At 36.6% G+C, this 13,207-nt stretch overlaps 1 protein-coding gene across 1 annotated transcript in view; it reads left to right on the top strand.

Annotated features, from left to right (window-relative positions):
- The window catches only part of UTRN (utrophin), a 398,463-nt gene that overhangs the window by 116,270 nt on the left and 268,986 nt on the right, over positions 1-13,207 (top strand). The window contains exons 34-40 of the mRNA XM_063309084.1: positions 1,936-2,115; positions 3,780-3,908; positions 4,074-4,244; positions 5,057-5,212; positions 6,524-6,661; positions 6,848-6,997; positions 12,268-12,453. Coding sequence (XP_063165154.1) covers positions 1,936-2,115; positions 3,780-3,908; positions 4,074-4,244; positions 5,057-5,212; positions 6,524-6,661; positions 6,848-6,997; positions 12,268-12,453 — 1,110 coding nt within the window. The remainder of the gene's footprint in view (positions 1-1,935; positions 2,116-3,779; positions 3,909-4,073; positions 4,245-5,056; positions 5,213-6,523; positions 6,662-6,847; positions 6,998-12,267; positions 12,454-13,207) is intronic.

The raw sequence follows: 13,207 nt of genomic DNA, 5'->3' as shown, positions 1-13,207 counted from the left end.
ATTTATTATATGGTATAATAAATATGGTAAATCCCTATGTATTAAACTATGAACACATAGTTTTTAGGCATATCCTATCTCCAACTATGTTTTCCAGAGTTGACATGGATGTATTAGCAGTATTAAATAAGCAGGCAGCAGCTCCTAGAAACTTTGTCTGATCTTAAGAAAGTTGGGCATCTGGTTAGTACTTGCATAGGAAGCTACTAAGGCTGTAGACTAGATTGAGAAATAGAAACTCATCTTGGTTGAAGGATGTAGCAAACCACTTACCTGTTATGGCTCAGAAACACCAAAGAGTTAACTAAAGGTTGAACTCAACTCAAGAGAGACTTCACTCATTTGTTTGCTCATTTTGTAGATGTTTTAAAACCTTTTGCTATTTCAAACAGCTGAATATTACCAACAGAATTAAAAACTTATCAGATCCAATGCTCTGTACTTAGTTCTTTTTCTATTAATGTAATGCAGCTGTTGGCTTTTTGGATGTAATTGCTGGTTTTAATTATTGATTGCTATTTTAAAAATGTCATGGTTAGTCAGTTCTTTGACTAATTGAGTGCAAAATGTCATTAGCCTGCTAGGAGGTTTGTGCGCCTGGGACTAATGTTGAAAGTGAAACAATATAATTTCTGTGTATTATTTCTTCAGAACAAAGAACATGCATGAATTACTAAATGTATAATCCAAAATGAAAAAGGGTACCAAGTGGCTGCCCATTAAAATAGGAAATTGTAGGAATCCTTCTGCATGTTATTCCTAGAAGGAGAATTGTATCATGGGGAAAAAATATATATACTTACCATAAAAAATACGCACGTGAGAAAAAATTTGGGGATTCTTGAAAAGAATTCTAGAATTAAATGGATTTGATATTATTAAACTTCTTCAAGGCCAAGTTTATGTAATTCCTTCCTTCTTTCTGGATTTGGATTGGAAACCTCTGTTGATAGTTAGGCAGCAAACCATAGTTGTCCATGTAGTCCAAATCTGACAGAAATTATATTCTGTGGAATACATACTTTGTCCTCAAAGCAGTATTTTGGGCTGTAGCATAATCTTGGTTTACAGGAAAGTGATAGTTTCAGATCATAATTTGCTGGACATTTATTTGCTGTTAACTAGGACTAGAAATTTTAATTGTAGCAAATAACAGGGGGGAAGCGAAAATACTATATCAGCAAAAAGTTTATAAGGCTAGATTGCAGTTTACTGTTGCATTAGATTACTCATTGCATAAATCCTTCTCAGAATAATTTAAGAAAGTGAGACTGCTTTATTAGTAAACAGCTACTTAAACTACTGTAAGAACATTGAGGTTATAGTGAAAAATGTTAAAAATAATTTTTCCAGTTTATGAAAAATATATATCCCCCAAAAGGAATCTTAATGGTTCCCCTTGAAAGACATGTAGCTCCCCAAGTTAAAAAAAAAACTTTATGGAATAACAAATGCATTTTATTATCTTTATTATCAGATTGCATAATAACTGGTTTGTATTGATTATGACATGTCATAACAGATTTTGCAAAATCAATTGCAGAATGTAATTAAAAGAAAGAATATAGGATTTTAAAAATAACTTTACTTGAGGTGTTGTTTTAATATTACCATACCTTTAAGCAAGCTTATGTGTTTATAGAAATACAGGATTTAAAAGGTAAGTTCCCTTTTTTTTTCCCGGAGTGGAATTAAGCTAGTGCTAACATTTCTTTGAAGATTTTCTGTCCTGTAACTGCTAAAACACTCCTGAGTTTTAGAAGATCCACTGCTTTGGATTCCTTTGGGCATCATATATCACATTGCTCATTACAGTTGTATGTCAATAAGTGGGCAAACTGATCAAGACAGAAACCAAGCCACTGATACCATTTCTGGCTCTGCCACTTTGAGAAATTTTATTCTGTTCCATTAATAGTTCCTGTTGCCTTCTAGAATGTGCTGAGAGAACTGGAGAGAAAGAAAGTCGATCTGAACAATGCAACAGAAAGCAGCGCTGTACTGCAGGCCTTAGTGGATGGAAGCGAGGCTCTTCTGGAGGAAAAACTCTGTGTTCTTAATGCTGGGTGGAGCAGAGTCCGAACCTGGACGGAAGACTGGTGTAATACACTTCTGGTAAGCTGAAGCTGCAGATGGTAAATTCTGATGCTTGTAGACTTTAGAATCAGTTACCTGTATGACATTTAATAGGGTAAAATGCATTGATGATGGTCATCTTACTCTAGAAATAGGAAGTGATTAAAACGGTCAAATTTCCTGTAAGGAGAAAGCAGTCTTACTCCACTGAATGCCTCCCAGAGATGTTAAATTTGAATGTCCCATGGCCAAGCCAGCTGGGACAATACCTTTAGAGAGTATTTAGTTGGGGAAGGCTGATCTTTTAAATGGAAAAATGTGTCAGATGATGAGATGTTTGACAGCTTTTCAAGAAACGGTAAAATATATTGAACAATTTGATAGCTTTGCTTCTTACTCCATACTCAAGAAGTATAAAAACCATTGCTTTGAAGCATTAGCCTAAGAATAAATACCTTAAAAATAATTATTACATAAGAGGACTCACGGAAATATTCTTTGAAGTTTATTAAAATAAACTGTATTCATGTTCTGTGCAATCATTATTCATATTAAGTTGCTTTTAAAAACTGAAATGGGGGTAATGGGCTGTGAGAATAACCTTGAGGAAGAATTGCTGCAGCCAAGGCAGCAGTCAGGTAAGAGAAATCTGAGCCCGGAGCTGGAATGGAGTTTGAGAAAACGCCTCAGACTTGACCCTCCCTAGTTCTCTTTAGGATAAAGGCAGGGAGCGGGGAGGCACATTCAGGTTTGCAATGTTCTGTTACTGCAACCCTATAATCAAAGTTATTTTAGTAGTCATGATTTTGGTGTTCAAGTTTGGTCTACCTCGAAGGGCTGACATCAGTCTTGCAACTCTGAATGTGCCTCCCCGCTCCCTGCCTTTATCCTAAAGAGAAAGACACCAGGGACTGTCAAGTCTGAGGCACTTTCTCAAATTCCATTCCAGCTCTGGGCTCAGATTTCTCTTACCTGACTGTTGTCTTGGTGGCAGATCTTCCTCCTCTTTCCTCAAGGTTATTCTCACAGCCCATTACGATGGGCATGTGAGTAAAAAAAACAAGTTTCCCAATAGCTCTCTTCCTATCCCAGCTGCCTTTCTGTTGGATAACTGCTTTGTTTTTTCTTTTTTAAAGCCAAGCAAAGAAACAAGCAAATGATAATATGGTTAGACAGAATGGCTAATTCTTCTCTCAGAACCTTTGTGCCTAAAAATCCTCTTTCACAAAAGTTAGAGTGAGGGCAGCTTTTTGTATCAGAGAAGAAAACCAGTGAAAATAAGTCATGGGGTTAATAATTTTCTGTATTTGGTTTAATTGTAATCATGGGAGAGCCCATGTGGTGCAGTGATTATGAGGTTGAAGTAAGACTGGGAAGACTCAGTTTAATTCCACCGTGAGCTGAATAGTCATTTTCTTTGAGTCCAACCTGCTGTACAAAGGTTTTTGTTGTAAGAAAAATTGCTGGAGGGAATACTCTGTATGCCGTCTTCAGCTTTGGGAGGAAAGATGAGATATAAATCTAATGACTAAATTATAATAACTAAACAACAAATAATTCATAGGCCTTGGCACTCCGATAGCTGAAAAAACAAATGAAAGTGATGTTGACTGACTGCTGTGAATGTTTTCTGTTAAAATAGCTGTATTTTATTGACATTTAAGGTATGTTTTCATTGATTTATCTTTGTCTTTCCTCTACAGAATCACCAAAGTCAACTGGAGATTTTTGATGAGAATGTTGCCCACATAAGCACTTGGCTGTACCAAGCTGAAGCTCTGTTGGATGAGATTGAGAAAAAGCCAGCCAACAAGAAAGAGGAGACAGTGAAGGTAGCAAAACTGAACTTTTACTGACATGGCTTAGACAGTAATAGCATATTTTTGGATCCAAATGAAAGTCTGCCAGTTTTTGATGTTGATTTCTGTCTTGCTTCCCTTCCTCCCTTTTTTATCCTACTGTGATCTAAACAATAACCCTAGTTTTTTTATTCATAGCGTCTAACATCAGAATTGGATGGTGTTAGTCTCAGAGTTGATAATGTGCGTGACCAAGCTGTTATGCTGATGAACAGTCGTGGTGTATCATGTCATGAGCTTGTAGAACCCAAACTGGCTGAACTGAATAGGAATTTTGAAAAGGTGTCACAGCACATCAGAAACGCTAAGGTGAGTATGGAAGACTTCCTGGTCCCAAAGCATATCTGTTGGCCTATTTTTACATTTATATTGCTGATTTTTGTTTCTCTGGGGTTTCTGTGAAATGCATGCTACTGCATTATACTTTGTCAAAGGAAACTGCTTTTTAATATTTCATTGGTCATTTGGCTCTTTGCACGTTTTAGGAGATTATCTGATTGGAGAAGGACTTTTCTTAACCAGTAGTAGTCCTCGTTTAGCAACTGCAATTGGGACTGGCAACTTAGTGGTTAAGCGAAGTGGTCACTAAGTGAAACTTTACAATTTTACTTCAGCTTTCCATTGCTTTATGGACCTGAGAAATCATAAATGTGAGGATTGGTCACAGAGTTACTTTTTCAACACCGTTGTAACTGAACAGTTGCTGTACGAGGCAGGTGCTAAATGAGGACTGCCTGTATTAGATCTACCCTCCTTTGAGTGGGGCAGCTCTATCTCTTCAACAATATTCTTTGAACATGAAAAAGAAAGAAGATACCTATTTAATTTTCAAAATGTTAAAATGATATACTGCTCCAAAACTATCTCTTTTTTTCTTCTCAGTCAGTCACCAAAAGCATATGAAGTAATATATTTGGGGGAATCATCTTATTTACACGTAATTCTGTTTCTTTACTATCCTACAAGCTCTCTGCAAAAGATAATTTCTTAGCATCAGTTTTGGGGAAGATAAATCCTACTAGGGTATTATTCATTTACAACTGTACTGTTGTAGTTATGTGATATGTACACAAATATATTGACTAATTGATAAGTGTGCTTGCTGTGTTTGTGTGTATCAGATGCTGTTCAGTCAGGACGCTCATAAAAGGTTTGCCAAGCAGGAGCTCTGTGGAATTGCAGTGGCTTCTAAAGACCTTGATAAATTTGAATGTGAGATACAGGAAATGCTGAAGATAGTGGAAAAGCACATGGAATCAAAAGATGATGATGAAAAGGTTGGAGAACTTCATGTTAAAACAAACTATTATCCTGACCCTTACCTTTTCTTTCTTACTTTTGTTAATTCCCAAGCATGACTTTTAATCTGGAATCCCATGACCTAGAGGTCTATTGACAACACTGTAATTCACTTGCTGCATGCAATAAATACTGATCTTGCCTGTATCAACTGCTTCACTGTTGCAATCTTCCTGATGACTTTCTCCATTCAGTTCTACTGTACATACGCAAGGGATTGTTTTGTTTAATTATGATAAAACGTATGGCTGTGTCACACTTGAAATCATGCTTTTGGAAGCTCATGCTTTTTCAAATGCTTCCTCATCATCCCTTGGCAAAATTTGCAGGGTGTCTCCTTTCTGCGCTTCATCTATTCTGCTTGGAAGCAGAGGCTGTGTAGGAGAAGTTCAGCAGTGATTTTCCCCCAGCTGCTGTTGCTCCTTGTGGGCAGTGCTGGAACGGGCAAGAGTTGCTGTATCAACCACTTGTCATGGCCTAGGGCTTAGGAAGCTACTTCTGCAACAAAGGAAGGAGGAGATAGAAATATAGATACAGAAAATTGGTATTAGATTATCATTTTAATGTCACCAAAGGAGATAATGTTTTGCTTTGCCACATAACTACATGTTGCAAAGTCAGCAATTACAATGACCTCCTAGTTTATTTATTTATTTTCTACCCCCGCTTTTATTATTTTTATAAATAATTCAAGGTGGCAGACATACCTAATGCTCCTTCCTCCTCCTATTTTCCCCACAACAACCACCCTGTGAGGTGAGTTGGGCTGAGAGACAGTGACTGACCCAAGGTCACTCAGCCGGCTTTCATGCCTAAGGCGGGACTGGAACTCACAGTCTCCTGGATTCTAGCCCGTTGCCTTAACCTCTAGACCAAACTGGCTCTTCACAGCAATTCACAGCAAAATATGAATTAACTGGTTCTTCACACAGGATAAAACTGTACATTAGAGTTCTGCATTCACCAAAACTGATTCTGAGGAAGTACTTCAAGACTCATGCAAATACAGCACCTCTCTGTTTTTGTGCCAGCCCAGAGAAAGGTGACTGCTTTAAAGGAGTGATACCCGTTTTTCCCCCAACCTTGTTCATGGTTCCTTAAATGAATAGCAGAGAGATGCTGTGCTTGTGTGAGGTCTGCAGCACTTTTTCTGAATAGTTTTTGAAGCATGCATAGCATGCACAACTGTGTTATACGTGTTTTCCTGCACAGTCTTACTCTTTGGGAGTAACAAAAGCCAGTTGTCCCAAGTATTCCTGAAAATATATCTTCTGCTTTTAAAATTGTAGCTGGATGAAGAAAGAGCCCAAATTGAGGAGGTTCTCCAAAGAGGTGAGCATCTATTACAGCAGCTCATGGAAGATAACCAGAGAGAAAAGATTCGTTTGCAGCTCCTTCTTCTGCAGACCAAGCAAAGCAGTGTAAAGGTTAGTGAAAGTAGTGTTGCTGTATAGGAAGACTACAGTGTCTTAGGCATGGTTTCTTCCTTCTCCCCACTGTAGCCTTACACATACCTGAAAAATCTCACTCTTGTCTATGAGGCATATATAATCCACCTTTTTACCTGTTTCTCTCTTCTATTAATTTTACAACCCTTCCTTTTTGGGCTGTAGGAACTTCGGTCATTACAAAGGAGGCAGGTGGCAGAACGTTCACCTCCTTTTACTCAATATGAAATGGAACCAGAGAGTCACTTGCAGTGGTTCAGTGAAACAGATACAAGTCTTTCTGGACTTCAAGAAGCAGAAGAGGAGAAAACAAAGGTAAGTCCTTTTTACTATGAACCCTTAATTTTATTTGTTTGTTTGTTTATTCAATTTGTATAGCTTTATATAACTTTTCAGTAGTTTTGTTTTTAATAGTTCCTGCCTTTCCGAACTGCTGTTTCCAGATAGGTTGGACCTCAACTTATTCTTTTCACATGCTAACTGGGAATTATGACTGTTGAAATCTAGCATGCTTAGGTTGCATAAGGACCACATGCTTCGTGTTGCTAGCAATATAATAAATTGTCCATTCAGTTCCAAACTAATGATTTTTACTCTGATAAGCATAAGAATACTGTTTTCCCCCTTTGACTAATTAGCTTACCCTGGGGGTAACATATTTCATAATATGGAGGCCACCACTTGCTTTCTTCAAGTCTCATGAACCTTGAATGAAGAAGTGACTTTTAGCAGTCTTCCCAGGATGTCTGAACCAGACAAACAGGGTTAACTATGGCAGATCAGAACTGACTGATACAACCTGGTACTATGCTGTACAGGGCTTTATAAGTAATAACTAGTACTTTAAATTGGGCTCAGAAGCTAATAAGAAGACATTACAGTGACCTCAGAATCACTGAAAAATTGAACATTCCTGTAACTGAGCTATATGGATTTCCTGTGACATTTCCATGAATACATTGGCCTGTAATATGAAGCAGGATTATGAATGCTGTCTAAAGCTCGTCTTTAACTAGACGTAAGAATGTAAGAACCTAAGCAGTACCTGCTGGATTGGACACCTGGCCCATCTAGTCCAGCTGTCTCTTCTCCCAGTGGACAGCAAATTGCACAAGGAAGCCCACTAGTCTCCCAGCAGATGGCCTTCAGAGGCTGGCTGCCACCATGGCTCATAGCCATTGATCCCCATGACTTCCGTGAATTGGTCCAAATCTTCACCCATCTTCTTCAAATGTTCAAGAATGCTCTCAACTGATTTCGCTGCAGAAAAGAGGTAAGTTTTAGCTAGGTTTTTGGGTAATTAAGAGGCTTGCTAAGCCTTAGTTTGATTTAATCCCTGAAAAGACACTATTCTTTATACTATTTTTGTTTGGATTTTATACTGTTTACCAATGACTCAGGTATTTTTGAAAATATTATTGATTGTTACAGTGATTTAGGAGAGAGATTTCTATCTACTGAGAGGAAGTTGATAGGCACTTTAAAGAGCTCTTTCAATAATTCAAACATATATACAATGACTTTTCATTTTCTGTTTCTAATGGATCCACTTTTTTCAGATCCTTAGCCTGCTGTAGGATTTGTTTTACGTTTATTTATATAATGAGCCTTGTGGAGCAGTAAGTAATTTTTTGGACAGGCTTGTGTATTAGGCAATCTGTCAAATCCTTTTGCATTACTGGTTATGGAGCTTTATAATTAAATTAATCAATCTCTTTATGACTCTTCTGTAACTTGTAAATCTAAAACCAATTGGGGATGAGATAAAGGAACGTTAAAATTTCAAAATGAATCCTGTGTAATATAGAATAATAATGTTCTATTTGGCAGTAGCTATATGCATTTTCCTTCCACAGGGCTAATAGGAGCTTGGAAAGAGGTGATTTTGATCAGGAAAGTAGCATAGAAAGAATATGCTGAATGTTTCTTCCTTTAGTGTTTCTGCTACTGTACAGATGGCCCACCAGTCATACTAAGTTAGAAAACCCTGTAGCAAACTCCCACATAATATATGGTGTGATCCTCAAAGTCTCTTTAAAAAAAACACAACAACGCAATTGAGTGATTTGCATCATGTGTGTTTAAAGTAGACTACTGCAGCTTGGGAGCATCTTTCAAATATGTGGACTTCAACTTTCAGAATGTGTCAATCAGCATGGCCATTGATGAAAATTCTGGGAATTGAAGTCCACACAACTGGCAGATGCAAGCTGGGGAAGACCCATCAACTTTCATTAAAAAATCATGTTGAAAATGCACAGTGCAATGTAACAATACAAACGCCAGCATTTTGTACTTACATCCTGACACCAGTTGCAAGCATATAAGTTATGGGATTTATGTCATTTCATTGCAATGTATGCTTTGTTACTTGCCATCCCCCCTCTCGACCCCACAGATGCTTACAAGAGCCCTGCTTTACAACACTTGTGTCAGTTTACATTTATCCGCAGAACTTCTTCAAAACAGAAAACAAATTGCTAGCTGCTGTCCATTTATTTATTTATCTGTCAAATTCCCTGTCTTTCTGGATATTGTTCTAAACTCTAGAGTATTTGGTTCCTATGAAAGGAATGGAGTTGCATGGAATTCCTCTCAGAAGAATAGTGGGATGTGTATATTGAGATGTAGTATCTATTGGCTCACAGAGAAAAGATGAATTCCAAAAAGTATCCACTTTTGTCTGGCGTCTGATGACTTTCTTCTGCAGATCTCATTTCTCCAAAAGTCCTATAAGCCAACAGCAAGTTAAGTGTTAAAACCCTCCTCTTTTAGGATAAGTATTAAGAATTGCTTAGTTGAAGGATAAGAATGGGTTGCCTCCATTCTTCATTGATTTGAAGATCAATTACATAAAGTGGGCAATGCAGATACTTTGCTATTCAAAAGTGACTTAAATGATGAATCAGATAAGGCAGGAACACTGTCCTGATTTCCATTCCCTTGAACATCAGGGAATGTTCTTGACATTTACAGAAATGTAAAGAATTCATCTGTTAAGTTAATGTATATGTGAAACCACACAAAGTTTTAATTTTTATCTTGGTATCTCCTAGTTGGAGTTCACACTCAAACACTCTCTCTCAGACACACATGTGCACATGCACACACACACGTACACACACACGTGCACGCACATGGTTGATTGCCCCAACTTTCTGTTTCAAAGGCATTTTATTTCAAGGGATCTAATAAATTATAGTTTTTCCCTTACGTTCTGAATTGAACCTTGACCTGGGGTTTGAGTTTGTCATTAATCTTTCCTGTTTGCCACCTACACTGTGCCAAACAATTGATCAATATTTCAACTGTCTAAGATTTTGCTATTGGGGATCTTAATGACCTTCATTCTGCAGTGGACTCCAATAATGTAATTCAGAAAACAAATAAATCACCTTTTTTGTGCCAGGATTTGACTGACCCTGTTTTAGAAATGTGCGAATTGGGGATTTTTATCTAGTCCATTTGTCTCTATTTTATCTAACAACTATTTCTAGCTAAACTGAACTCTTTGCAGGAAAGATAGGATGCAACGTTAATTAATAGATGCAGTAACTGTGTGTCTAGTTGAATGAATGACCTTGTGGGATCAGGCTAAACTCCATCACCTCCAGTGTTGTATTTTCCACAGCAATTAGCCAGATGCCCCTGGAAGCTCAAAAGCCATGGTGTAAAGGTTAGCATCTATTATTGTTTATCACCAGGATCTGGGCATCCAAACTACAATTAGATAATGTTTGTAACAGTGTTTCTCAACCTTGGCAACTTTAAGATGTGTATATTTCAGCTCCCAGAATTCCCCAGCAGCTTTGCTGCCTGGGGAATTCTAGGAGTTGAAGTCCACACATCTTAAAGTTGCCAAGGCTGAGAAACACTTGGCTCTTCAGAAATTACACCCTAAAAGGGGATAGGGCCATGCATTCTGCAGAAGCCATCATTCAAAGTGCTTCATTTGAGATCTAATCTTTTCATTAGTGGCTAAGGCATAGGAGCCGTATACTATTTCCAGTCTGTTCTAATAACCAAAGAAGTGGTTAATTAGAGAAAGCACTGGTGGGTCACAGTGTTGGTGATATTGGTATGTGATTTGCTTCTTTTCAAGTATCATTGAAGTGGCATGGGAACAGAGGATGACAATATTTTAATTATGTATTTACCACAAGTGGGAAACAATTGAATGCAAAATTGATTTAAAAATGGAAATAAAAACTAAACTAACATTTACTAGCCAAAATTCGGATACAGTCTGGTACCAGCTTTTGAAACTTACGATTTTATTTAAGGCATAAGATTTAATGAACTGCAACTTATTTTGTCAGATGCGTGAAGTAGCTTGACTGACTGGGATTTAAATACCTTGGGATGGGGAGGGGAGGGGAAGCCAGGATAGGTATGCAGATGGAGTTCCTTGGCATAAGCTTTACCCGTAAATAAAATTGTTGGTCTCAAAAGTGCTAATTTTTTGCTGTCTCAGATTAATCATGACTTTCTACATTTGCTAGAAGTGTTCAGTCAGAGGCAGGATTGATATTTGGGATTACATGCAAACATTGAACAACATGTACCAAATGTATATTAACCAATGCGTTGTCATTAGTTTTATTATGTAAATGTAATATTTTAATAAAATGAAATGTAAGACCTTACTCAAAAGGCATTTGGTATGTATTATTTTGGTTTTCCTTATGCAGTCATTTTAATGTGCATTTTAATGTTATGTATTTAAATGAGAATGGAAATTTTTATTTGATACTACTGAGAAAATATTTTTGAAATATATTTAGCTTAATTTTTTATCCCAATTTACTAGACTATGTAACTTAAACAAATCCACTGATTTCAGTAGTAATATTTCCAAATGTCCTTTGGGGGCCTAAATAATATGCTTGTAATCTCTTCCTCATAAATATGCAATGAGTAATTGGTTCATATACTATGGGTGGAGTTACAAGTGAGAATAAACTATATGGATAGGCCTTTGTTCTATGACCACTATACTATTCTGAAAAGCCACTTAGTAAACTGGAAATTGTGGTCCCCAAATATCTGGAAGGTACTTGGTTAAAGACTCTTCTGGATGTAAGTAGTGTTGCAATAGGTCTTGAAATGTATATTAGTCTTTGTATTAACTAAAGATTATCAGAAAGTGTGTATATACATTTCAGGAGGTATCCAGAAGCCTGAACATGTAGGTTGTAGAGGTGGAGATAATCTTTTCCTTTTTTAAAAATATAACTGAAGCTACTTAATTGGAAAAGGATATTATTGCTTGATTGGAATATTGCTTTATCATATTATATACTTGCTTATCTATTGATTTATGCAGCATATATTTAGAAGCTAAGCAAAAGGATAAGAGGAATTAATTCATGGGAACACCTGATCTAGCCATAGTGGAAATACTTCCTTGTAATTATAATGTAGCATCAACTGAAGAATTATTTAATTAAAATAGTATTAAACTATTTTTAATTAAAGTTAAAAGGTTAGAATATAATGGAAATGCAAATAAATAAACCTTTGTTTTATTTTTATAATGAGGTTAGTTTTAAAGAACTAGTTAACTGAAGCTTATTTTGCTTTAGGCAACCCCACAGAGGATTCAAGGGCCTCATTCATCAATGATCAGGGAATCTCCATTTCCTGCAGAATACTTGGTTGAAATTAACAAGACTTTGCTGATTATAGCTGATGCTGAGCTCTTGCTAAATGCTCCAGAACTTCATTCAGCAATCTATGAAGATTTTTCTACTCAAGAAGATTCATTAAAGGTACTAGAAACTGAAATCTAATAATTAGGATTAAAAACATAAAAAACATTATTTGTTTATTTAATTATTCAATTTATATAGCCACCCATCTGAGGCCAATGACTCTGGGCAGCTAGAAATAATAAAAATAGTCAAATAGTAAAAACAATACAAAAAATTAAATATAAATACAGCTGAGCAATCTAAAAGCCATGATGTTAACACAACCATGAAACGGGGCCCTTCACACACTCGGGGCCCAAGGCCTGGGCACAAAGCCAGGTCTTCAAGGTCTTCTTTAACATTCTTCTCAATAAATGTTTTAACTCTGGTACATGGTAATACACTTCAAGATACTTTCTGACTTTAAAAAAACTGTTTCAGCCTTGGGTATATTTTGATTTATAGCCACCTCTGTCTAATTTTTCTAGAATCATCACCAATCCAATCACTTCTTAGATTCAAGACATATAAATTCTTTCATTTACTAAAACTAAACACTGATCTTTTTAAAAAGCAATGTAATCGTTTGAAAAGGAATGGGAAGAAATTAGATAAAGACCATTGTGAAGTAAGTTATTAGAAGTTGTATTGGGCCAGATCAAACAATATTAACACACACATTTGTACACACACACATGCTTATAAGGGCACACATCCTATAACCTATAAGGCTAAGACTGTACTTCTCATTACTGGATTCTTCCATTTAATTCCTAATATACTCCCTAATCAGGGAGACATGGTCTGACTTCCAAAATTGCTATGACCATTA

This window comes from Candoia aspera, chromosome 1 (genome assembly GCF_035149785.1).
Source record: "Candoia aspera isolate rCanAsp1 chromosome 1, rCanAsp1.hap2, whole genome shotgun sequence".
Lineage (NCBI taxonomy): Eukaryota > Metazoa > Chordata > Lepidosauria > Squamata > Boidae > Candoia > Candoia aspera.
This window is presented reverse-complemented; position numbering and strand designations above follow the sequence as displayed.